General features: G+C 49.5%; 1 protein-coding gene across 6 annotated transcripts in view; it reads right to left on the reverse strand.

The window, feature by feature from the left end:
• Window positions 1-27,232, reverse strand: part of LOC139390163 (calcium/calmodulin-dependent protein kinase type II subunit beta-like) — a 217,611-nt gene that overhangs the window by 82,007 nt on the left and 108,372 nt on the right. For all 6 annotated transcript variants that reach the window (XM_071137381.1, XM_071137376.1, XM_071137379.1 and 3 more), the window contains exon 14: window positions 5,938-5,975. In XM_071137381.1, coding sequence (XP_070993482.1) covers window positions 5,938-5,975 — 38 coding nt within the window. The remainder of the gene's footprint in view (window positions 1-5,937; window positions 5,976-27,232) is intronic.

Raw genomic sequence — 27,232 nt, forward strand, 5'->3', positions numbered from 1 at the left:
CACAAGACTGGAGTGTCTGGCTGTTATACTGTACTCAACACAAGACTGGAGTGTCTGACTGTTATACTGTAATCAACACAAGACTGGAGTGTCTGGCTGTTATACTGTACTCAACACAAGACTGGAGTGTCTGGCTGTTATACTGTACTCAACACAACACTGGAGTGTCTGGCTGTTATACTGTACTCAACACAAGACTGGAGTGTCTGGCTGTTATACTGTACTCAACACAAGACTGGAGTGTCTGACTGTTATACTGTAATCAACACAAGACTGGAGTGTCTGGCTGTTATACTGTACTCAACACAAGACTGGAGTGTCTGGCTGTTATACTGTACTCAACACAAGACTGGAGTGTCTGGCTGTTATACTGTACTCAACACAACACTGGAGTGTCTGACTGTCATACTGTACTCAACACAAGACTGGAGTGTCTGGCTGTTATACTGTACTCAACACAACACTGGAGTGTCTGGCTGTTATACTGTACTTAACACAACACTGGAGTGTCTGGCTGTTATACTGTACTCAACACAAGACTGGAGTGTCTGGCTGTTATACTGTACTCAACACAAGAATGGAGTGTCTGGCTGTTATACTGTACTCAACACAAGACTGGAGTGTCTGGCTGTTATACTGTAATAAACACAACACTGGAGTGTCTGGCTGTTATACTGTACTCAACACAAGACTGGAGTGTCTGGCTGTTATACTGTACTCAACACAAGACTGGAGTGTCTGGCTGTTATACTGTACTCAACACAAGACTGGAGTGTCTGACTGTTATACTGTACTCAACACAAGGCTTTTGGGACGGCAGGTTAGAGTACATCGAATCCCTGAGCTGACAAGGTAAAAATCTGTCGTTCTGCCCCTGAACAAGGCAGCTAACCCACTGTTCCTAGGCTGTCATTGTAAAAGTTATTTGTTCTTAACTGACTTGCCTAGTTAAATAAAGGTTAACAAAAATCAACAAAAAAATATTAATCTGAGGAGACAAGAAGAGGAGACAGAGGGGTCAGAGGAGACAAGAATAGGGGTCAGAGGAGACAAGGAGAGGAGTAAGAGGGGTCAGAGTGGACAAGGAGAGGAGTAAGAGGGGTCAGAGTGGTCAGAGGAGACAAGGAGAGGGGTCAGAGGAGACAAGGAGAGGAGTAAGAGGGGTCAGAGTGGTCAGAGGAGACAAGGGGAGGGGTCAGAGGAGACAAGGAGAGGAGTAAGAGGGGTCAGAGGGGACAAGGAGAGGAGTAAGAGGGGTCAGAGTGGTCAGAGGAGACAAGGAGAGGAGTACGAGGGGTCAGAGGAGACAAGGAGAGGAGTACGAGGGGTCAGAGGGAACAAGGAGAGGTGTACAAGGGGTCAGAGGAGACAAGGAGAGGTGTACGAGGGGTCAGAGGGGACAAGGAGAGGAGTACGAGGGGTCAGAGGAGACAAGGAGAGGAGAGGAGTAAGAGGGGTCAGAGGAGACAAGGAGAGGAGAGGAGTACGAGGGGTCAGAGGAGACAAGGAGAAGTGTACGAGGGGTCAGAGGAGACAAGGAGAGGAGTACGAGGGGTCAGAGGGGACAAGGAGAGGAGTAAGAGGGGTCAGAGGAGACAAGGAGAGGTGTACAAGGGGTCAGAAGGGTCAGAGGAGACAAGGAGAGGTGTAAGAGGGGTCAGAGGAGACAAGGAGAGGAGTACGAGGGGTCAGAGGAGACAAGGAGAGGAGTACGAGGGGTCAGAGGAGACAAGGAGAGAAAGCAGGGGGGAGAGGGAGAGAGACAGTGGGGGTGGGGAGAAAGCAGGGGAGAGAGAATGAGACACAACAAGAGAGAGAATAAAGGCGAGGAGACAGGAACAGGGTCTTAACCCTGATAACTGATCTAAGAGAGAGAGTGTTCATTTTATATTGTTTATTTCACTTTTGTTTATTATCTACTTCACTTGCTTTGGAAATGTTAACATACGTTTCCCATGACAATAAAGCCCTTTAAATTGAAATTTAATTGAGAGAGAGAGAGACAGGAGATGGAGGAGAGGGAGAGAGGAGAGAGAGCAGAGAGAGAGGGAGAGAGGAGAGAGAGCAGAGAGAGAGGGAGGAGAGGGAGAGAGGAGAGAGAGCAGAGAGAGATGGAGGAGAGAGGAGAGAGGAGAGAGAGCAGAGAGAGGGAGGAGAGAGGAGACAAGTAGAGGGGTCAGAGGAGACAAGGAGAGGAGTAAGAGGGGTCAGAGTGGTCAGAGGAGACAAGGAGAGGGGTCAGAGGAGACAAGGAGAGGAGTAAGAGGGGTCAGAGTGGTCAGAGGAGACAAGGGGAGGGGTCAGAGGAGACAAGGAGAGGAGTAAGAGGGGTCAGAGGAGACAAGGAGAGGAGAGGAGTAAGAGGGGTTAGAGGAGACAAGGAGAGGAGAGGAGTACGAGGGGTCAGAGGAGACAAGGAGAAGTGTACGAGGGGTCAGAGGAGACAAGGAGAGGAGTACGAGGGGTCAGAGGGGACAAGGAGAGGAGTAAGAGGGGTCAGAGGAGACAAGGAGAGGTGTACAAGGGGTCAGAAGGGTCAGAGGAGACAAGGAGAGGTGTAAGAGGGGTCAGAGGAGACAAGGAGAGGAGTACGAGGGGTCAGAGGAGACAAGGAGAGGAGTACGAGGGGTCAGAGGAGACAAGGAGAGAAAGCAGGGGGGAGAGGGAGAGAGACAGTGGGGGTGGGGAGAAAGCAGGGGAGAGAGAATGAGACACAACAAGAGAGAGAATAAAGGCGAGGAGACAGGAACAGGGTCTTAACCCTGATAACTGATCTAAGAGAGAGAGTGTTCATTTTATATTGTTTATTTCACTTTTGTTTATTATCTACTTCACTTGCTTTGGAAATGTTAACATACGTTTCCCATGACAATAAAGCCCTTTAAATTGAAATTTAATTGAGAGAGAGAGAGACAGGAGATGGAGGAGAGGGAGAGAGGAGAGAGAGCAGAGAGAGAGAGGGAGAGAGGAGAGAGAGCAGAGAGAGAGGGAGGAGAGGGAGAGAGGAGAGAGAGCAGAGAGAGATGGAGGAGAGAGGAGAGAGGAGAGAGAGCAGAGAGAGGGAGGAGAGAGGAGACAAGTAGAGGGGTCAGAGGAGACAAGGAGAGGAGTAAGAGGGGTCAGAGTGGTCAGAGGAGACAAGGAGAGGGGTCAGAGGAGACAAGGAGAGGAGTAAGAGGGGTCAGAGTGGTCAGAGGAGACAAGGGGAGGGGTCAGAGGAGACAAGGAGAGGAGTAAGAGGGGTCAGAGGAGACAAGGAGAGGAGAGGAGTAAGAGGGGTCAGAGGAGACAAGGAGAGGAGAGGAGTACGAGGGGTCAGAGGAGACAAGGAGAAGTGTACGAGGGGTCAGAGGAGACAAGGAGAGGAGTACGAGGGGTCAGAGGGGACAAGGAGAGGAGTAAGAGGGGTCAGAGGAGACAAGGAGAGGTGTACAAGGGGTCAGAAGGGTCAGAGGAGACAAGGAGAGGTGTAAGAGGGGTCAGAGGAGACAAGGAGAGGAGTACGAGGGGTCAGAGGAGACAAGGAGAGGAGTACGAGGGGTCAGAGGAGACAAGGAGAGAAAGCAGGGGGGAGAGGGAGAGAGACAGTGGGGGTGGGGAGAAAGCAGGGGAGAGAGAATGAGACACAACAAGAGAGAGAATAAAGGCGAGGAGACAGGAACAGGGTCTTAACCCTGATAACTGATCTAAGAGAGAGAGTGTTCATTTTATATTGTTTATTTCACTTTTGTTTATTATCTACTTCACTTGCTTTGGAAATGTTAACATACGTTTCCCATGACAATAAAGCCCTTTAAATTGAAATTTAATTGAGAGAGAGAGAGACAGGAGATGGAGGAGAGGGAGAGAGGAGAGAGAGCAGAGAGAGAGAGGGAGAGAGGAGAGAGAGCAGAGAGAGAGGGAGGAGAGGGAGAGAGGAGAGATAGCAGAGAGAGATGGAGGAGAGAGGAGAGAGGAGAGAGAGCAGAGAGAGGGAGGAGAGAGGAGACAAGTAGAGGGGTCAGAGGAGACAAGGAGAGGAGTAAGAGGGGTCAGAGTGGTCAGAGGAGACAAGGAGAGGGGTCAGAGGAGACAAGGAGAGGAGTAAGAGGGGTCAGAGTGGTCAGAGGAGACAAGGGGAGGGGTCAGAGGAGACAAGGAGAGGAGTAAGAGGGGTCAGAGGGGACAAGGAGAGGAATAAGAGGGGTCAGAGTGGTCAGAGGAGACAAGGAGAGGAGTACGAGGGGTCAGAGGAGACAAGGAGAGGAGTACGAGGGGTCAGAGGGAACAAGGAGAGGTGTACAAGGGGTCAGAGGAGACAAGGAGAGGTGTACGAGGGGTCAGAGGGGACAAGGAGAGGGGTACGAGGGGTCAGAGGAGACAAGGAGAGGAGAGGAGTAAGAGGGGTCAGAGGAGACAAGGAGAGGAGAGGAGTACGAGGGGTCAGAGGAGACAAGGAGAGGGGTGAGAGGAGAGATACAACCAGGGAAATAATAACGAGAGAGTGGGAAAGACAGAGGAGGAGTGTGTCAGGGGCCTGTTGCTAGGCGATTATGAGTGTGGCGTGGAGAGGAGCAGGGGGACGTGTGTGTGTGTGTGTGACTGAGAGTCTATTTCTGCCTGGTGTGTTTCCAGGGTTCAGACTCATGTCTATTCCTGGAACTGTAGTCACAATTCCTACTGAATAAACAGACCAGAAAACAGCTACCACAAAGCTCACACACACACACACACACACACACACACACACACACACACACACACACACACACACACACACACACACACACACACACACACACAGACACAGACACAGACACAGACACAGACACACACACACACACACACACACAAACTATTTTATGATGATTGCAAAACGAATCAACACTCTCTCCCATGCATCACAGACAGCACACTCTGAAATAAAGATGTTCACAAATCACTGAGCAAGAGACACTTTTAATTACAGAGAAACAAACTAAGCAAAAGCAGAGGGACAGAAAAAGGGGGGAGAGGGAGAGGGAAAGAGGGGCGAGAGAGAAAGAGGGGGAGGGGAGGGAGAGAAAGCAGGGGGGAGAGGGAGAGAGACAGTGGGGGTGGGGAGAAAGCAGGGGAGAGAGAATGAGACACAACAAGAGAGAGAATAAAGGCGAGGAGACAGGAACAGGGTCTTAACCCTGATAACTGATCTAAGAGAGAGAGTGTTCATTTTATATTGTTTATTTCACTTTTGTTTATTATCTACTTCACTTGCTTTGGAAATGTTAACATACGTTTCCCATGACAATAAAGCCCTTTAAATTGAAATGTAATTGAGAGAGAGAGAGACAGGAGATGGAGGAGAGGGAGAGAGGAGAGAGAGCAGAGAGAGAGAGGGAGAGAGAGCAGAGAGAGAGGGAGGAGAGGGAGAGAGGAGAGAGAGCAGAGAGAGATGGAGGAGAGAGGAGAGAGGAGAGAGAGCAGAGAGAGGGAGGAGAGAGGGAGATAGGAGAGAGAGCAGAGAGAGAGAGAGGGGAGGGAGAGAGGAGAGAGAGCAGACAGAGAGGAGAGAGAGAGAGGAGATGAAGAGAGAGGAGAGAGAGAGGGAGCAGAGAGAAAGAGGGAGAGGAGATGGAGAGAGAGGAGAGAGAAAGAGAGGAGATGGAGAGAGAGGAGATTGAGAGCAGAGAGAGCAAGAGAGAGAGAGAGAGAGAGAGGAGAGAGAGAGAGAGAGAGAGAAAAATGTAGCAGAGAGAGAGGGGGGGGCAGAGAGACTGAGAAAGATCAGTACTGCATATAGTTTGTGAGTGTAATGTTTACTGTTCATTTTGTTTATTGTTTATTTCACTTCTGTTGATTATCTATTTCACTTGCTTTGGCAATGTTAACATAAGTTTCCCATGGTAATAAAGCTCTTTGAAATGGAATTGAATTGAGAGACAGAGAAGAAGAAGAGAGGGAGGGGGGGGGGGGTCTTACCTTGACATCTGCCTTCTTGTTGAGCAAACTCTTGGCTGCTGCAATAGGAAACAACGGCAGAGACACACAGGTCAGAGATTCTGGTAGAACAGGAGATCAGAGAGATCACAAAGGTGTATCAGTATCAACCTGTAGTCCCGTAGGATTCCTAGTTGAAGATGGGTAACCCAAATGCAACCACAGGTAGAAAAATAATTCAACAGGGTAGGGGACCAGACAGTCGTAACAAGAGGTAGTAAACGCTGACATCTTTAGACAGGTTATCAACGACTGGTCCACCAGACCCTGATAATCACAACACTCCTCTGAGATCTTCTGGAGATTTAGAGAGGAGAGGAGGTTTGTTCATACTAAAGACAGTGGTCTGTTTAGCATAATACCCATAATCCTCAGCAAGAGGGGAAATATTCCACAGACAACAGTCCGTATCCATTGTGTCACAGGGAACACAGAGAACTGTTCCTGGGTTAAAACTATCCCATTCGGCGTGGCACAGGAGGCCCAGCGAGAGTTGATGTGGGTTGCCGCGAGCAACAGAACCTCATTAAGAGGAACTGGTTAATCAGTTAACGAGGCAGAGATAGAAAACAAATTTGGGGCTTAATACTGGAGCCTGTCCCCTCGGTCCCCTTCAGGGCTAGAGCCTGAAATGGTGCTTCTACCAAGACACACACACCGTCCCAATCTCTCTCCTCTATAGCATCGTCCCAATCTCTCTCCTCTATAACACCGTCCCAGTCTCTCTCCTCTATAACACCGTCCCAGTCTCTCTCCTCTATAACACCGTCCCAGTCTCTCTCCTCTATAACACCGTCCCAGTCTCTCTCCTCTATAACACCGTCCCAGTCTCTCTCCTCTATGCACCGTCCCAATCTCTCTCCTCTATAACATCGTCCCAGTCTCTCTCCTCTATAACACCGTCCCAGTCGCTCTCCTCTATAACACCGTCCCAGTCTCTCTCCTCTATAGCACCGTCCCAATCTCTCTCCTCTATAACACCGTCCCAGTCTCTCTCCTCTATAACACCGTCCTAGTCTCTCTCCTCTATAGCACCGTCCCAGTCTCTCTCCTCTGTAGCACCGTCCCAGTCTCTCTCCTCTATAACACCGTCCCAGTCTCTCTCCTCTATAGCACCGTCCCAGTCTCTCTCCTCTATAACACCGTCCCAGTCTCTCTCCTCTATAACACCGTCCCAGTCTCTCTCCTCTATAGCACCGTCCCAATCTCTCTCCTCTATAACACCGTCCCAGTCTCTCTCCTCTATAACACCGTCCCAGTCTCTCTCCTCTATAACACCGTCCCAGTCTCTCTCCTCTATAGCACCGTCCCAGTCTCTCTCCTCTGTAGCACCGTCCCAGTCTCTCTCCTCTATAACACCGTCCCAGTCTCTCTCCTCTATAACACCGTCCCAGTCTCTCTCCTCTATAACACCGTCCCAATCTCTCTCCTCTATAACACCGTCCCAGTCTCTCTCCTCTATAACACCATCCCAGTCTCTCTCCTCTATAGCACAGTCCCAATCTCTCTCCTCTATAACACCATCCCAGTCTCTCTCCTCTATAACACCGTCCCAGTCTCTCTCCTCTATAACACCGTCCCAATCTCTCTCCTCTATAACACCGCCCCAGTCTCTCACCTCTATAACAACGTCCCAGTCTCTCTCCTCTGTAGCACCGTCCCAGTCTCTCTCCTCTATAACAACGTCCCGGTCTCTCTCCTCTATAACACCGTCCCAGTCTCTCTCCTCTATAACACCGTCCCAATCTCTCTCCTCTATAGCACCGTCCCAGTCTCTCTCCTCTATAACACCGTCCCAGTCTCTCTCCTCTATAGCACCGTCCCAGTCTCCCTCCTCTATAGCACCGTCCCAGTCTCTCTCCTCTATTGCACCGTCCCAGTCTCTCTCCCCTATAGAGCCGTCCCAGTCTCTCTCCTCTATAACACCGTCCCAGTCTCTCTCCTCTATGCACCGTCCCAATCTCTCTCCTCTATAACACCGTCCCAGTCTCTCTCCTCTATAACACCGTCCCAGTCTCTCTCCTCTATAACACCGTCCCAGTCTCTCTCCTCTATAGCACCGTCCCAATCTCTCTCCTCTATAACACCGTCCCAGTCTCTCTCCTCTATAACACCGTCCCAGTCTCTCTCCTCTATAGCACCGTCCCAGTCTCTCTCCTCTGTAGCACCGTCCCAGTCTCTCTCCTCTATAACACCGTCCCAGTCTCTCTCTTCTATAACACCGTCCCAGTCTCTCTCCTCTATAACACCGTCCCAATCTCTCTCCTCTATAACACCGTCCCAGTCTCTCTCCTCTATAGCACCGTCCCAGTCTCTCTCCTCTATAACACCGTCCCAGTCTCTCTCCTCTATAGCACCGTCCCAGTCTCTCTCCTCTATAGCAACGTCCCAGTCTCTCTCCTCTATTGCACCGTCCCAGTCTCTCTCCTCTATAGCACCGTCCCAGTCTCTCTCCTCTATAACACCGTCCCAGTCTCTCTCCTCTATAACACCGTCCCAGTCGCTCTCCTCTATAACACCGTCCCAGTCTCTCTCCTCTATAGCACCGTCCCAATCTCTCTCCTCTATAACACCGTCCCAGTCTCTCTCCTCTATAACACCGTCCTAGTCTCTCTCCTCTATAGCACCGTCCCAGTCTCTCTCCTCTATAACACCATCCCAGTCTCTCTCCTCTATAGCACAGTCCCAATCTCTCTCCTCTATAACACCATCCCAGTCTCTCTCCTCTATAACACCGTCCCAGTCTCTCTCCTCTATAACACCGTCCCAGTCTCTCTCCTCTATAGCACCGTCCCAATCTCTCTCCTCTATAACACCGTCCCAGTCTCTCTCCTCTATAACACCGTCCCAGTCTCTCTCCTCTATAACACCGTCCCAGTCTCTCTCCTCTATAGCACCGTCCCAGTCTCTCTCCTCTGTAGCACCGTCCCAGTCTCTCTCCTCTATAACACCATCCCAGTCTCTCTCCTCTATAACACCGTCCCAGTCTCTCTCCTCTATAACACCGTCCCAATCTCTCTCCTCTATAACACCGCCCCAGTCTCTCACCTCTATAACAACGTCCCAGTCTCTCTCCTCTGTAGCACCGTCCCAGTCTCTCTCCTCTATAACACCGTCCCGGTCTCTCTCCTCTATAACACCGTCCCAGTCTCTCTCCTCTATAACACCGTCCCAATCTCTCTCCTCTATAGCACCGTCCCAGTCTCTCTCCTCTATAACACCGTCCCAGTCTCTCTCCTCTATAGCACCGTCCCAGTCTCCCTCCTCTATAGCACCGTCCCAGTCTCTCTCCTCTATTGCACCGTCCCAGTCTCTCTCCCCTATAGAGCCGTCCCAGTCTCTCTCCTCTATAACACCGTCCCAGTCTCTCTCCTCTATGCACCGTCCCAATCTCTCTCCTCTATAACACCGTCCCAGTCTCTCTCCTCTATAACACCGTCCCAGTCTCTCTCCTCTATAACACCGTCCCAGTCTCTCTCCTCTATAGCACCGTCCCAATCTCTCTCCTCTATAACACCGTCCCAGTCTCTCTCCTCTATAACACCGTCCCAGTCTCTCTCCTCTATAGCACCGTCCCAGTCTCTCTCCTCTGTAGCACCGTCCCAGTCTCTCACCTCTATAACACCGTCCCAGTCTCTCTCTTCTATAACACCGTCCCAGTCTCTCTCCTCTATAACACCGTCCCAATCTCTCTCCTCTATAACACCGTCCCAGTCTCTCTCCTCTATAGCACCGTCCCAGTCTCTCTCCTCTATAACACCGTCCCAGTCTCTCTCCTCTATAGCACCGTCCCAGTCTCTCTCCTCTATAGCAACGTCCCAGTCTCTCTCCTCTATTGCACCGTCCCAGTCTCTCTCCTCTATAGCACCGTCCCAGTCTCTCTCCTCTATAACACCGTCCCAGTCTCTCTCCTCTATAACACCGTCCCAGTCGCTCTCCTCTATAACACCGTCCCAGTCTCTCTCCTCTATAGCACCGTCCCAATCTCTCTCCTCTATAACACCGTCCCAGTCTCTCTCCTCTATAACACCGTCCTAGTCTCTCTCCTCTATAGCACCGTCCCAGTCTCTCTCCTCTATAACACCATCCCAGTCTCTCTCCTCTATAGCACAGTCCCAATCTCTCTCCTCTATAACACCATCCCAGTCTCTCTCCTCTATAACACCGTCCCAGTCTCTCTCCTCTATAACACCGTCCCAGTCTCTCTCCTCTATAGCACCGTCCCAATCTCTCTCCTCTATAACACCTTCCCAGTCTCTCTCCTCTATAACACCGTCCCAGTCTCTCTCCTCTATAACACCGTCCCAGTCTCTCTCCTCTATAGCACCGTCCCAGTCTCTCTCCTCTATAACACCGTCCCAGTCTCTCTCCTCTATAACACCGTCCCAATCTCTCTCCTCTATAACACCGTCCCAGTCTCTCTCCTCTATAACACCGTCCCAGTCTCTCTCCTCTATAACACCGTCCCAGTCTCTCTCCTCTATAACACCGTCCCAGTCTCTCTCCTCTATAACACCATCCCAGTCTCTCTCCTCTATAACACCATCCCAGTCTCTCTCCTCTATAACACCATCCCAGTCTCTCTCCTCTATGCACCGTCCCAATCTCTCTCCTCTATAACACCGTCCCAGTCTCTCTCCTCTATAACACCGTCCCAGTCTCTCTCCTCTATAACACCGTCCCAGTCTCTCTCCTCTATAGCACCGTCCCAATCTCTCTCCTCTATAACACCGTCCCAGTCTCTCTCCTCTATAACACCGTCCCAGTCTCTCTCCTCTATAGCACCGTCCCAGTCTCTCTCCTCTGTAGCACCGTCCCAGTCTCTCTCCTCTATAACACCGTCCCAGTCTCTCTCTTCTATAACACCGTCCCAGTCTCTCTCCTCTATAACACCGTCCCAATCTCTCTCCTCTATAACACCGTCCCAGTCTCTCTCCTCTATAGCACCGTCCCAGTCTCTCTCCTCTATAACACCGTCCCAGTCTCTCTCCTCTATAGCACCGTCCCAGTCCCTCTCCTCTATAGCACCGTCCCAGTCTCTCTCCTCTATTGCACCGTCCCAGTCTCTCTCCTCTATAGCACCGTCCCAGTCTCTCTCCTCTATAACACCGTCCCAATCTCTCTCCTCTGTAGCACCGTCCCAGTCTCTCTCCTCTATAACACCGTCCCAGTCTCTCTCCTCTATAACACCGTCCCAATCTCTCTCCTCTATAACACCGTCCCAATCTCTCTCCTCTATAGCACCGTCCCAGTCTCTCTCCTCTATAACACCGTCCCAGTCTCTCTCCTCTATAACACCGTCCCAGTCTCTCTCCTCTATAACACCGTCCCAGTCTCTCTCCTCTATAACACCGTCCCAGTCTCTCTCCTCTATAACACCATCCCAGTCTCTCTCCTCTATAACACCATCCCAGTCACTCTCCTCTATGCACCGTCCCAATCTCTCTCCTCTATAACACCGTCCCAGTCTCTCTCCTCTATAACACCGTCCCAGTCTCTCTCCTCTATAACACCGTCCCAGTCTCTCTCCTCTATAGCACCGTCCCAATCTCTCTCCTCTATAACACCGTCCCAGTCTCTCTCCTCTATAACACCGTCCCAGTCTCTCTCCTCTATAGCACCGTCCCAGTCTCTCTCCTCTGTAGCACCGTCCCAGTCTCTCTCCTCTATAACACCGTCCCAGTCTCTCTCTTCTATAACACCGTCCCAGTCTCTCTCCTCTATAACACCGTCCCAATCTCTCTCCTCTATAACACCGTCCCAGTCTCTCTCCTCTATAGCACCGTCCCAGTCTCTCTCCTCTATAACACCGTCCCAGTCTCTCTCCTCTATAGCACCGTCCCAGTCTCTCTCCTCTATAGCACCGTCCCAATCTCTCTCCTCTATAACACCGTCCCAGTCTCTCTCCTCTATAACACCGTCCCAGTCTCTCTCCTCTATAACACCGTCCCAGTCTCTCTCCTCTATAACACCGTCCCAGTCTCTCTCCTCTATAACACCATCCCAGTCTCTCTCCTCTATAACACCATCCCAGTCTCTCTCCTCTATAACACCATCCCAGTCTCTCTCCTCTATGCACCGTCCCAATCTCTCTCCTCTATAACACCGTCCCAGTCTCTCTCCTCTATAACACCGTCCCAGTCTCTCTCCTCTATAACACCGTCCCAGTCTCTCTCCTCTATAGCACCGTCCCAATCTCTCTCCTCTATAACACCGTCCCAGTCTCTCTCCTCTATAACACCGTCCCAATCTCTCTCCTCTATAGCACCGTCCCAATCTCTCTCCTCTATAACACCGTCCCAATCTCTCTCCTCTATAACACCGTCCCAATCTCTCTCCTCTATAGCATCGTCCCAATCTCTCTCCTCTATAACACCGTCCCAGTCTCTCTCCTCTATAACACCGTCCCAGTCTCTCTCCTCTATAACACCGTCCCAGTCTCTCTCCTCTATAACACCGTCCCAGTCTCTCTCCTCTATAACACCGTCCCAGTCTCTCTCCTCTATGCACCGTCCCAATCTCTCTCCTCTATAACATCGTCCCAGTCTCTCTCCTCTATAACACCGTCCCAGTCGCTCTCCTCTATAACACCGTCCCAGTCTCTCTCCTCTATAGCACCGTCCCAATCTCTCTCCTCTATAACACCGTCCCAGTCTCTCTCCTCTATAACACCGTCCTAGTCTCTCTCCTCTATAGCACCGTCCCAGTCTCTCTCCTCTGTAGCACCGTCCCAGTCTCTCTCCTCTATAACACCGTCCCAGTCTCTCTCCTCTATAGCACCGTCCCAGTCTCTCTCCTCTATAACACCGTCCCAGTCTCTCTCCTCTATAACACCGTCCCAGTCTCTCTCCTCTATAGCACCGTCCCAATCTCTCTCCTCTATAACACCGTCCCAGTCTCTCTCCTCTATAACACCGTCCCAGTCTCTCTCCTCTATAACACCGTCCCAGTCTCTCTCCTCTATAGCACCGTCCCAGTCTCTCTCCTCTGTAGCACCGTCCCAGTCTCTCTCCTCTATAACACCGTCCCAGTCTCTCTCCTCTATAACACCGTCCCAGTCTCTCTCCTCTATAACACCGTCCCAATCTCTCTCCTCTATAACACCGTCCCAGTCTCTCTCCTCTATAACACCATCCCAGTCTCTCTCCTCTATAGCACAGTCCCAATCTCTCTCCTCTATAACACCATCCCAGTCTCTCTCCTCTATAACACCGTCCCAGTCTCTCTCCTCTATAACACCGTCCCAATCTCTCTCCTCTATAACACCGCCCCAGTCTCTCACCTCTATAACAACGTCCCAGTCTCTCTCCTCTGTAGCACCGTCCCAGTCTCTCTCCTCTATAACAACGTCCCGGTCTCTCTCCTCTATAACACCGTCCCAGTCTCTCTCCTCTATAACACCGTCCCAATCTCTCTCCTCTATAGCACCGTCCCAGTCTCTCTCCTCTATAACACCGTCCCAGTCTCTCTCCTCTATAGCACCGTCCCAGTCTCCCTCCTCTATAGCACCGTCCCAGTCTCTCTCCTCTATTGCACCGTCCCAGTCTCTCTCCCCTATAGAGCCGTCCCAGTCTCTCTCCTCTATAACACCGTCCCAGTCTCTCTCCTCTATGCACCGTCCCAATCTCTCTCCTCTATAACACCGTCCCAGTCTCTCTCCTCTATAACACCGTCCCAGTCTCTCTCCTCTATAACACCGTCCCAGTCTCTCTCCTCTATAGCACCGTCCCAATCTCTCTCCTCTATAACACCGTCCCAGTCTCTCTCCTCTATAACACCGTCCCAGTCTCTCTCCTCTATAGCACCGTCCCAGTCTCTCTCCTCTGTAGCACCGTCCCAGTCTCTCTCCTCTATAACACCGTCCCAGTCTCTCTCTTCTATAACACCGTCCCAGTCTCTCTCCTCTATAACACCGTCCCAATCTCTCTCCTCTATAACACCGTCCCAGTCTCTCTCCTCTATAGCACCGTCCCAGTCTCTCTCCTCTATAACACCGTCCCAGTCTCTCTCCTCTATAGCACCGTCCCAGTCTCTCTCCTCTATAGCAACGTCCCAGTCTCTCTCCTCTATTGCACCGTCCCAGTCTCTCTCCTCTATAGCACCGTCCCAGTCTCTCTCCTCTATAACACCGTCCCAGTCTCTCTCCTCTATAACACCGTCCCAGTCGCTCTCCTCTATAACACCGTCCCAGTCTCTCTCCTCTATAGCACCGTCCCAATCTCTCTCCTCTATAACACCGTCCCAGTCTCTCTCCTCTATAACACCGTCCTAGTCTCTCTCCTCTATAGCACCGTCCCAGTCTCTCTCCTCTATAACACCATCCCAGTCTCTCTCCTCTATAGCACAGTCCCAATCTCTCTCCTCTATAACACCATCCCAGTCTCTCTCCTCTATAACACCGTCCCAGTCTCTCTCCTCTATAACACCGTCCCAGTCTCTCTCCTCTATAGCACCGTCCCAATCTCTCTCCTCTATAACACCGTCCCAGTCTCTCTCCTCTATAACACCGTCCCAGTCTCTCTCCTCTATAACACCGTCCCAGTCTCTCTCCTCTATAGCACCGTCCCAGTCTCTCTCCTCTGTAGCACCGTCCCAGTCTCTCTCCTCTATAACACCATCCCAGTCTCTCTCCTCTATAACACCGTCCCAGTCTCTCTCCTCTATAACACCGTCCCAATCTCTCTCCTCTATAACACCGCCCCAGTCTCTCACCTCTATAACAACGTCCCAGTCTCTCTCCTCTGTAGCACCGTCCCAGTCTCTCTCCTCTATAACACCGTCCCGGTCTCTCTCCTCTATAACACCGTCCCAGTCTCTCTCCTCTATAACACCGTCCCAATCTCTCTCCTCTATAGCACCGTCCCAGTCTCTCTCCTCTATAACACCGTCCCAGTCTCTCTCCTCTATAGCACCGTCCCAGTCTCCCTCCTCTATAGCACCGTCCCAGTCTCTCTCCTCTATTGCACCGTCCCAGTCTCTCTCCCCTATAGAGCCGTCCCAGTCTCTCTCCTCTATAACACCGTCCCAGTCTCTCTCCTCTATGCACCGTCCCAATCTCTCTCCTCTATAACACCGTCCCAGTCTCTCTCCTCTATAACACCGTCCCAGTCTCTCTCCTCTATAACACCGTCCCAGTCTCTCTCCTCTATAGCACCGTCCCAATCTCTCTCCTCTATAACACCGTCCCAGTCTCTCTCCTCTATAACACCGTCCCAGTCTCTCTCCTCTATAGCACCGTCCCAGTCTCTCTCCTCTGTAGCACCGTCCCAGTCTCTCTCCTCTATAACACCGTCCCAGTCTCTCTCTTCTATAACACCGTCCCAGTCTCTCTCCTCTATAACACCGTCCCAATCTCTCTCCTCTATAACACCGTCCCAGTCTCTCTCCTCTATAGCACCGTCCCAGTCTCTCTCCTCTATAACACCGTCCCAGTCTCTCTCCTCTATAGCACCGTCCCAGTCTCTCTCCTCTATAGCAACGTCCCAGTCTCTCTCCTCTATTGCACCGTCCCAGTCTCTCTCCTCTATAGCACCGTCCCAGTCTCTCTCCTCTATAACACCGTCCCAGTCTCTCTCCTCTATAACACCGTCCCAGTCGCTCTCCTCTATAACACCGTCCCAGTCTCTCTCCTCTATAGCACCGTCCCAATCTCTCTCCTCTATAACACCGTCCCAGTCTCTCTCCTCTATAACACCGTCCTAGTCTCTCTCCTCTATAGCACCGTCCCAGTCTCTCTCCTCTATAACACCATCCCAGTCTCTCTCCTCTATAGCACAGTCCCAATCTCTCTCCTCTATAACACCATCCCAGTCTCTCTCCTCTATAACACCGTCCCAGTCTCTCTCCTCTATAACACCGTCCCAGTCTCTCTCCTCTATAGCACCGTCCCAATCTCTCTCCTCTATAACACCTTCCCAGTCTCTCTCCTCTATAACACCGTCCCAGTCTCTCTCCTCTATAACACCGTCCCAGTCTCTCTCCTCTATAGCACCGTCCCAGTCTCTCTCCTCTATAACACCGTCCCAGTCTCTCTCCTCTATAACACCGTCCCAATCTCTCTCCTCTATAACACCGTCCCAGTCTCTCTCCTCTATAACACCGTCCCAGTCTCTCTCCTCTATAACACCGTCCCAGTCTCTCTCCTCTATAACACCGTCCCAGTCTCTCTCCTCTATAACACCATCCCAGTCTCTCTCCTCTATAACACCATCCCAGTCTCTCTCCTCTATAACACCATCCCAGTCTCTCTCCTCTATGCACCGTCCCAATCTCTCTCCTCTATAACACCGTCCCAGTCTCTCTCCTCTATAACACCGTCCCAGTCTCTCTCCTCTATAACACCGTCCCAGTCTCTCTCCTCTATAGCACCGTCCCAATCTCTCTCCTCTATAACACCGTCCCAGTCTCTCTCCTCTATAACACCGTCCCAGTCTCTCTCCTCTATAGCACCGTCCCAGTCTCTCTCCTCTGTAGCACCGTCCCAGTCTCTCTCCTCTATAACACCGTCCCAGTCTCTCTCTTCTATAACACCGTCCCAGTCTCTCTCCTCTATAACACCGTCCCAATCTCTCTCCTCTATAACACCGTCCCAGTCTCTCTCCTCTATAGCACCGTCCCAGTCTCTCTCCTCTATAACACCGTCCCAGTCTCTCTCCTCTATAGCACCGTCCCAGTCCCTCTCCTCTATAGCACCGTCCCAGTCTCTCTCCTCTATTGCACCGTCCCAGTCTCTCTCCTCTATAGCACCGTCCCAGTCTCTCTCCTCTATAACACCGTCCCAATCTCTCTCCTCTGTAGCACCGTCCCAGTCTCTCTCCTCTATAACACCGTCCCAGTCTCTCTCCTCTATAACACCGTCCCAATCTCTCTCCTCTATAACACCGTCCCAATCTCTCTCCTCTATAGCACCGTCCCAGTCTCTCTCCTCTATAACACCGTCCCAGTCTCTCTCCTCTATAACACCGTCCCAGTCTCTCTCCTCTATAACACCGTCCCAGTCTCTCTCCTCTATAACACCGTCCCAGTCTCTCTCCTCTATAACACCATCCCAGTCTCTCTCCTCTATAACACCATCCCAGTCACTCTCCTCTATGCACCGTCCCAATCTCTCTCCTCTATAACACCGTCCCAGTCTCTCTCCTCTATAACACCGTCCCAGTCTCTCTCCTCTATAACACCGTCCCAGTCTCTCTCCTCTATAGCACCGTCCCAATCTCTCTCCTCTATAACACCGTCCCAGTCTCTCTCCTCTATAACACCGTCCCAGTCTCTCTCCTCTATAGCACCGTCCCAGTCTCTCTCCTCTGTAGCACCGTCCCAGTCTCTCTCCTCTATAACACCGTCCCAGTCTCTCTCTTCTATAACACCGTCCCAGTCTCTCTCCTCTATAACACCGTCCCAATCTCTCTCCTCTATAACACCGTCCCAGTCTCTCTCCTCTATAGCACCGTCCCAGTCTCTCTCCTCTATAACACCGTCCCAGTCTCTCTCCTCTATAGCACCGTCCCAGTCTCTCTCCTCTATAGCACCGTCCCAATCTCTCTCCTCTATAACACCGTCCCAGTCTCTCTCCTCTATAACACCGTCCCAGTCTCTCTCCTCTATAACACCGTCCCAGTCTCTCTCCTCTATAACACCGTCCCAGTCTCTCTCCTCTATAACACCATCCCAGTCTCTCTCCTCTATAACACCATCCCAGTCTCTCTCCTCTATAACACCATCCCAGTCTCTCTCCTCTATGCACCGTCCCAATCTCTCTCCTCTATAACACCGTCCCAGTCTCTCTCCTCTATAACACCGTCCCAGTCTCTCTCCTCTATAACACCGTCCCAGTCTCTCTCCTCTATAGCACCGTCCCAATCTCTCTCCTCTATAACACCGTCCCAGTCTCTCTCCTCTATAACACCGTCCCAGTCTCTCTCCTCTATAGCACCGTCCCAGTCTCTCTCCTCTGTAGCACCGTCCCAGTCTCTCTCCTCTATAACACCGTCCCAGTCTCTCTCTTCTATAACACCGTCCCAGTCTCTCTCCTCTATAACACCGTCCCAATCTCTCTCCTCTATAACACCGTCCCAGTCTCACTCCTCTATAGCACCGTCCCAGTCTCTCTCCTCTATAACACCGTCCCAGTCTCTCTCCTCTATAGCACCGTCCCAGTCTCTCTCCTCTATAGCACCGTCCCAGTCTCTCTCCTCTATTGCACCGTCCCAGTCTCTCTCCTCTATAGCACCGTCCCAGTCTCTCTCCTCTATAACACCGTCCCAATCTCTCTCCTCTGTAGCACCGTCCCAGTCTCTCTCCTCTATAACACCGTCCCAGTCTCTCTCCTCTATAACACCGTCCCAATCTCTCTCCTCTATAACACCGTCCCAATCTCTCTCCTCTATAGCACCGTCCCAGTCTCTCTCCTCTATAACACCGTCCCAGTCTCTCTCCTCTATAACACCGTCCCAGTCTCTCTCCTCTATAGCACCGTCCCAATCTCTCTCCTCTATAACACCGTCCCAGTCTCTCTCCTCTATAACACCGTCCCAGTCTCTCTCCTCTATAACACCGTCCCAGTCTCTCTCCTCTATAGCACCGTCCCAATCTCTCTCCTCTATAACACCGTCCCAGTCTCTCTCCTCTATAACACCGTCCCAGTCTCTCTCCTCTATAGCACCGTCCCAGTCTCTCTCCTCTGTAGCACCGTCCCAGTCTCTCTCCTCTATAACACCGTCCCAGTCTCTCTCCTCTATAACACCGTCCCAGTCTCTCTCCTCTATAACACCGTCCCAATCTCTCTCCTCTATAACACCGTCCCAGTCTCTCTCCTCTATAACACCGTCCCAGTCTCTCTCCTCTATAACACCGTCCCAGTCTCTCTCCTCTATAACACCGTCCCAGTCTCTCTCCTCTATAACACCATCCCAGTCTCTCTCCTCTATAACACCATCCCAGTCTCTCTCCTCTATAACACCATCCCAGTCTCTCTCCTCTATAGCACCGTCCCAATCTCTCTCCTCTATAACACCGTCCCAGTCTCTCTCCTCTATAACACCGTCCCAGTCTCTCTCCTCTATAACACCGTCCCAGTCTCTCTCCTCTATAGCTCCGTCCCAGTCTCTCTCCTCTGTAGCACCGTCCCAGTCTCTCTCCTCTATAACACCGTCCCAGTCTCTCTCCTCTATAACACCGTCCCAGTTTCTCTCCTCTATAACACCGTCCCAATCTCACTCCTCTATAACACCGTCCCAGTCTCTCTCCTCTATAGCACCGTCCCAATCTCTCTCCTCTATAACACCATCCCAGTCTCTCTCCTCTATAACACCGTCCCAGTCTCTCTCCTCTATAACACCGTCCCAGTCTCTCTCCTCTATAACACCGTCCCAGTCTCTCTCCTCTATAACATCGTCCCAGTCTCTCTCCTCTGTAGCACCGTCCCAGTCTCTCTCCTCTATAACACCGCCCCAGTCTCTCTCCTCTATAGCACCGTCCCAGTCCCTCTCCTCTATAACACCGTCCCAGTCTCTCTCCTCTATAGCACCGTTCCAGTCTCTCTCCTCTGTATCTGTCAGTTTAACACTGTCCCAGTCTCTATCTCCTAGCTCCACTGCTGAGTTCCATTCACAGTCTAATGTGATCAGTAGTAGCTCTCTCTCTCTAAATCTCTCTTGTTCACTAGGTAGCTCTCTCTCTAGCTCTCTCTCTCTTCTGAACTCTCTCTAGTTCTCTTACTGTAGCTCTCTCTCTCTCTCTCTCTCTCTCTCTCTCTGTAGCTCTCTCTCTCTCTATAGATCACTCTCTCTCTCTGTAGCTCTCTCTCTGTAGCTCTCCCTCTGTAGGTCTCTCTCTCTCTCTCGCTGTAGCCCTCTCTCTATGTAGCTCTCTCTCTTTCTGTAGGTCTCTCTCTCTCTCTCTCTGTAGCTATCTCTCTGTAGCTCTCTCTCTGTAGCTCTCTCTCTCTCTAGGTAGCTCTCTCTGTAGTGCTCTCTCTCTCTCTCTCTCTCTGTAGCTCTCTCTATGTAGCTCTTTCTCTCTTTCTGTGTATCTCTCTCCCTGTAGCTCTCTCTATCTGCACCTCTCTCTCTCTCTGTAGCTCTCTCTCTGTACCACTCTCTCTCTGTGTAGCCCTCTCTCTGTGTGTATTGCTCTCTCTCTGTGTAGCTCTCTCTCTCCCTCTCTCTCTCTGTGGCTCTCTCTCTCTGTGTAGCTCTCTCACTCTCTGTCTCTGTAGCTCTCTCTCTGCAGCTCTCTCTCTCTCTCTCTCTCTCTCTCTCTGTAGCTCTCTTTCTCTGTAGCTCTCTCTCTCTCTAGGTAGCTCTCCCTCTGTAGTTCTCTCTCTCTCTCTCTCTGTAGCTCTCTCTCTATGTAGCTCTCTCTGTAGCTCTCTCTCTCTCTGTGTAGCTCTTTCTCTCTCTGTATCTCTCTCTCTGCATCTCTCTCTCTCTGTAGCTCTCTCTCTCTCTCTCTCTCTATCTCTCTCTCTGTGTGTATCTCTATCTGTATCTATATCTTTCTCTCTCTGTAGCTCTCTCTGTAGCTCTGTCTCTTTCTGTAGCTCTCTCTCTCTGAAGCTCTGCCTCTCTCTCTCTCTGTATCTCTCTCTATCTCTGTAGCTCTCTCTCTCTCTGTAGCTATTTCTCTCTGTAGATTTCTCTCTCTGTAGCTCTGTCTGTCTCTGCAGCTCTCTCTCGCTGTTGCTCTCTCTCTTTGTAGCTCTATCTCTCTCTGTAGCTCTCTCTCTCTGTAGCTCTCTCTCTCTGTAGCCCTGTCTCTCTCTGTAGTCCTCTCTCTGTAGCTCTCTCTCTCTGTAGCCCTGTCTCTCTCTGTAGCTCTCTCTCTCTCTCTCTCTATAGCTGTCTTTGCAGCTCTCTTTGTAGCTCTCTCGTTCTGTAGCTTTCTCTCTCTGTAGCTCTCTCTCTCTCTCTCTGTAGCTCTCTCTCTCTCTCTGTGTAGCTCTCTCTCTCGGTAGCTGTCTCTCACTGTAGCTCTCTCTCTCTCTTCCTCTCTCTCTATCTATATAGCTCTCGTTCTGTATAGCTCTCTCTCGCTAATTCCTAGTTCGCTCTGTAGCTCTCTCTCTCTGTGGCTCCCTCTCTGTTGCTCTCTCTCTCTTTAGTTCTCTCTCTGTAGCTCTCTCTCTGTAGCTCTTTCTGTCTCTGTAGCTCTCTCTCTCTCTCTCGCTCTCTCTCTCTGTGTAGCTCAGTCTCTCTGTGGCTCTCTCTCTGTCTCTCTCTGTAGCTCTCTATCTATATAGCTCTCTGTCTGTAAAGCTCTCTGTTTAACTTTCTAGTTCGCTCTGTAGCTCGATCTCTCTCTCTGTAGCTCTCTCTCTCTGTGTAGCTCTCTCTCTTTAGCTCTCTCTCTCTCTCTGTAGCTCTTTCTCTCTCTGTAGCTCTCTCTCTCTCTGTAGCTCTCTCTCTCTGTGGCTCTCTCTCTGTATCTCTCTCTCTCTGTAGCTCTCTCTCTCTCTCTCTCTCTCTCTGTAGCTCTCTCTCACTGTAGCTCTCTCTCTCTGTAGCTCTCTCTCTCTGTAGCTCTCTCTCTATCTATATAGATCTGTTTGTATAGCTCTCTCTCTCTCAACTCTCTAGTTCGCTTTGTAGATCTCTCTCTATATAGCTCTCTCTGTAGCTCTCTCTATAGCTCTCTCTCTGTAGCTCTCTCTTTCTCTCTCTATCTATATAGCTCTCTGTCTGTATAGCTCTCTCTTTAACTTTCTAGTTCACTCTGTAGCTCTCTCTCTGTAGTTCTCTCTCTGTAGCTCTGTCGCTCTCTCTCTCTCTCGCTCTCTCTCTCTCTCGCTCTCTCTGTGTAGCTCTGTCTCTCTCTGTGGCTCTCTGTTGCTCTCTCTCTGTAGTTCTCTATCTATATAGCTCTCTGTCTGTAAAGCTCTCTCTTTAACTTTCTAGTTCGCTCTGTAGCTCTCTATCTCTCTGTGTGTAGCTCTCTCTCTCTGTGTAGCTCTCTCACTTTAGCTCTCTCTCTCTCTCTCTCTGTAGCTATTTCTCTCTCTGTATCTCTCTCTCTCTCTGTAGCTCTCTCTCTCTGTAGCTCTCTCTCGCTGTAGCCCTCTCTCTATGTAGCTCTCTCTCTTTCTGTAGGTCTCTCTCTCTCTCTCTCTGTAGCTATCTCTCTGTAGCTCTCTCTCTCTGTAGCTCTCTCTCTCTCTCTAGGTAGCTCTCTCTGTAGTGCTCTCTCTCTCTCTCTCTGTAGCTCTCTCTATGTAGCTCTTTCTCTCTTTCTGTGTATCTCTCTCCCTGTAGCTCTCTCTATCTGCACCTCTCTCTCTCTCTGTAGCTCTCTCTCTGTACCACTATCTCCCTGTGTAGCCCTCTCTCTGTGTGTATTGCTCTCTCTCTGTGTAGCTCTCTCTCTCCCTCTCTCTCTCTGTGGCTCTCTCTCTCTCTCTCTCTGTAGCTCTCTCACTCTCTGTCTCTGTAGCTCTCTCTCTGCAGCTATCTCTCTCTCTCTCTCTGTAGCTCTCTTTCTCTGTAGCTCTCTCTCTCTCTCTCTAGGTAGCTCTCCCTCTGTAGTTCTCTCTCTCTCTCTCTGTAGCTCTCTCTCTATGTAGCTCTCTCTGTAGCTCTCTCTCTCTCTCTCTGTGTAGCTCTTTCTCTCTCTGTATCTCTCTCTCTGCATCTCTCTCTCTCTCTGTAGCTCTCTCTCTCTCTCTATCTCTCTCTCTGTGTGTATCTCTATCTCTATCTGTATCTATATCTTTCTCTCTCTGTAGCTCTCTCTGTAGCTCTGTCTCTTTCTGTAGCTCTCTCTCTCTGAAGCTCTGCCTCTCTCTCTCTCTATCTCTGTAGCTCTCTCTCTCTCTCTCTCTGTAGCTATTTCTCTCTGTAGATTTCTCTCTCTGTAGCTCTGTCTGTCTCTGCAGCTCTCTCTCGCTGTTGCTCTCTCTCTTTGTAGCTCTATCTCTCTCTGTAGCTCTCTCTCTCTGTAGCTCTCTCTCTCTCTGTAGCCCTGTCTCTCTCTGTAGTCCTCTCTCTGTAGCTCTCTCTCTCTGTAGCCCTGTCTCTCTCTGTAGCTCTCTCTCTCTCTCTCTCTCTATAGCTGTCTTTGCAGCTCTCTTTGTAGCTCTCTCGTTCTGTAGCTTTCTCTCTCTGTAGCTCTCTCTCTCTCTCTGTAGCTCTCTCTCTCTCTCTCTGTAGCTCTCTCTCTCTCTCTGTAGCTCTCTCTCTCTGTAGCTGTCTCTCACTGTAGCTCTCTCTCTCTCTTCCTCTCTCTCTATCTATATAGCTCTCGTTCTGTATAGCTCTCTCTCGCTAATTCCTAGTTCGCTCTGTAGCTCTCTCTCTGTGGCTCCCTCTCTGTTGCTCTCTCTCTCTTTAGTTCTCTCTCTGTAGCTCTCTCTCCGTAGCTCTTTCTGTCTCTGTAGCTCTCTCTCTCTCTCTCTCGCTCTCTCTCTGTGTAGCTCAGTCTCTCTGTGGCTCTCTCTCTGTCTCTCTCTGTAGCTCTCTATCTATATAGCTCTCTTTCTGTAAAGCTCTCTGTTTAACTTTCTAGATCTCTCTCTCTGTAGCTCTCTCTCTCTGTGTAGCTCTCTCTCTTTAGCTCTCTCTCTCTCTGTAGCTCTTTCTCTCTCTGTAGCTCTCTCTCTCTCTGTAGCTCTCTCTCTCTGTGGCTCTCTCTCTCTGTATCTCTCTCTCTCTGTAGCTCTCTCTCTCTCTCTCTCTCTCTGTAGCTCTCTCTCACTGTAGCTCTCTCTCTCTGTAGCTCTCTCTCTGTAGCTCTCTCTCTATCTATATAGATCTGTTTGTATAGCTCTCTCTCTCTCAACTCTCTAGTTCGCTTTGTAGCTATTTCTCTCTCTGTAGCTCTCTCTCTCTCTGTAGCTCTCTCTCTCTCTGTGTAGCTCTGTCTCTCTCTGTGGCTCTCTCTCTGTAGCTCTCTCTCTCTGTAGCTCTCTCTCTGTAGCTCTCTCTCTCTCTCTCTGTGTAGCTCTCTCTCTCTGTAGCTCTTTTTCTCTCTATCTATATAGCTCTGTCTGTATAGCTCTCTCTCTCAACTCTCTAGTTCACTTTGTAGCTCTCTCTCTATATAGCTTTCTCTCTGTGTAGCTCTCTCTCTATAGCTCTCTCTCTGTAGCTCTCTCTTTCTCTCTCTATCTATATAGCTCTCTGTCTGTATAGCTTTCTAGTTCACTCTGTAGCTCTCTCTCTGTGTAGTTCTCTCTCTCTAGGTAGCTCTCTATGTAGTGCTCTCTCTTTCTTTCTCTATCTGTAGCTCTCTCTTTTCCTCGCTCTCTCTCTGTAGCTCTCTCTGTAGCTCTCTATGTGTGTAGCTCTCTCTCTCTTTCTCTCTCTCTCTGTAGCTCTCTCTCTCTCTCTCTGTAGCCTTCTCTCCCTCTGTAGCCCTCTCTCTCCCTCTGTAGCTCTCTCTCCCCTCTATGTATCTCACTCTATCTTGCACACAAAGTCTGCAGTGTTTTTTAAAGGATTGACATTAGAAACTAATTTCTGGAGGAACCCCTCTCCCACAGGGGAAGTGAGCCCTGAAGTGAGCCCTGTTCAAAGTGTGTTTGAAGGAGAGAGAGGAGATGATACAGAGACGAGACAGAAGAGCCCTCACTTTAGAAGTCAAAACATTGCAGTGTGTGTGTGGAGAGAGAGAGAGAGAGAGAGAGAGAGAGAGAGGGGGAGAGGGATAATGCAACACTCACAGTTTTCCTTTCCTCTGCTTTTCCCTCTCCTTCCTATACAGCATTCCATTCCTCCTCTACGCCTGTCTCAATTGATATAGAGTCTAATTTCTACAAGGCTAACTACATGTGCAAATTCATCAGTTTGCTAGGTATGCCTGGCAGCACGATAAAGACCAGTTCTGTGACTCAAAGAACACTGGCTCCTCAGGCTTTGTGTGGAGTTTTCCTCCACTGCCTCCACCTCTTGTGTTTACACTAGGGGGTGAATTGGGTCATTAACTGTGTCAAGTGCGTTCTCACATCTTGTTTGAAGTCTCCGATAAAACTTGTATTGTTTTTCAGAGCCTTCTATCTGAATAAATAGAAGCTTCTAGAACACTCAGACAGCTCAGATGGACTCCAGAACGGTCTGTGGTCTGAGCTGAAGTGTTTTCATACATCACTCGTTGCAGTTGCAGTTACAGTCACTCTCAGGTAGATGATCTCAGGATGACAAAAACATGCCAGAACACCTGAGTCGAGTTTCATTGTGGCATTTAGTCCACGACCCCAACCTGTAAACCCAAAGGTCAAATATTATGTTGTTTATTTAACCCTGTAGAGGAAGCAAGCAGGCTCCTTACCTTGACACACATAACAGTAAGCAAGACAGAAGGAAGGAAGGAGAAGAGGAAGAGATTAAAATAAAGAGAAAGAGAAAGAGTCAAACTGGTAAAAACTTCTTAAGGCTAGGGGGAGGTATTTTCACGTCCGGATGAAAAGCGTGCCCAAAGTAAACTGCATGCTACTCAGGCCCAGAAGCTACGATATGCATATTATAAGTATATTTTGGATAGAAAACACACTGAAGTTTCTGAAACTGTTTGAATGATGTCTGTGAGTATAACAGAACTTATTTGTCAGGTGAAACCCCGAGGACAAACCATCCAGGGAGAAAAAATGTTGAGGTCACTCTCTTTCAATGGGATTTCAATGGGAATCTAGAATTCTAAGGCAGTTGCTTGCAGTTCCTATCGCTTCCACTAGATGTCAACAGTCTTTAGAAATTGGTTGATGTTTTTCCTTTGAGAAATTAAGAAGTAGCCCTGTTCAGAACGAGGGTCGAGTGAAGTGTACTGTTTGTTAGAGGCGCGTGACCTGAAAAGCTCGCTCCAATTTGTTTTCCTCCGGTATTGAACACAGTTTATCCCGTCTTAAATTTGATCAATTATTTACGTAAAAAAAATACTTAAAGTTGTATTAGGAAAGTTGTTTGAAATGTTTGGACAAAGATTACAGGTCATTTATGAGATATTTTGTAGTCATGTTGCGCGAGTTGGAACCGGCGTTTTTCTGGATCAAACGCGCCAAATAAATTGACATTTTGGATATATAACAACGAAATTAATCGAACAAAAGGACCATTTGTGATGTTTATGGGACATACTGGAGTGCCAAAAGAAGAAGCTCGTCAAAGGTAAGGCATGAATTATATCTTTACTTCTGAGTTTCGTGTCGCGCCTGGCGGGTTGAATTATGATCGTCTGTCTTTGTTTGATGGGTTGCTGTCCTCAGATAATAGCATGGTTTGCTTGAAATCTCACACGTTGGCTGGATTAACAACAAGTGTAGCTTTAACCTGTTGAACCTATAGGGGCGCTGTGTCATTATTGGATAAAAAGACGTGCCCGTTTTAAGCGCAATATTTTGTCACGAAAAGATGCTCGACTATGCATGGAATTGACAGCCTTGGAAAGACACAACTCTGACGTCTCCAAAACTGCAAAGATATTATCTGTGCGTGCCCCAGAACTAATGCAACAGGCGAAACCAAGATGAAGTTTCATACAGGAAATGCCCCGGATTCTGAAGGTGCTGTGTTCCAATGTCTCCTTATATGGCTGTGAATGCGCCAGGAATGAGCCTGCGCTTTCTGTCTATTCCCCGAGGTGTCTGCAGCATTGTGACGTGTTTGTAGGCATATCATTGGAAGATTGACCATTTACCCGGTGTCCCGCCCGATGTCCTGTGTGCGTAATCTGTAGGTCCATGCGCGTTCCATTTCTTCAGAATTGAAAGTAAACTGCCACGATGGATTTTATCGTCGATAGATATGTGAAAAACACTTTGAGGATTGATTCTAAACATCGTTTGCCATGTTTCTGTCGATATTATGGAGTTAATTTGGAAAAAAGTTCGCGTTTTAATTACTTTTTTTTTTTTTTTTTTCTTACCCAAACGTGATGAACAAAACGGAGCGGTTTCTCCTACACAAATAATATTTTTTGTAAAAACGGAACATTTGCTATCTAACAGAGTCTCCTCATTGAAAACATCTGAAGTTCTTCAAAGGTAAATTATTTTATTTGAATGCTTTTATGTTTTTTTGTGGAAAATGTTGCCTGCTGAATGCTAGGCTTAATGCAATGCTAGGCTATCAATACTCTTACACAAATGCTTGTTTAGCTATGGTTCAAAAGCATATTTTGAAAATCTGAGATGACAGTGTTGTTAACAAAAGGCTAAGCTTGAGAGCAAATAGATTCATTTCATTTCATTTGCCATTTTCATGAATAGTTAACGTTGTGTTATGCTAATGAGCTTGCTGATAGATTTACACAATCCTGGATACAGGGGTTTTTTCGTAGCTAAACGTGACGCAGA

This window comes from Oncorhynchus clarkii, chromosome 30, assembly GCF_045791955.1.
Source record: "Oncorhynchus clarkii lewisi isolate Uvic-CL-2024 chromosome 30, UVic_Ocla_1.0, whole genome shotgun sequence".
In the NCBI taxonomy this organism is placed as follows: domain Eukaryota; kingdom Metazoa; phylum Chordata; class Actinopteri; order Salmoniformes; family Salmonidae; genus Oncorhynchus; species Oncorhynchus clarkii.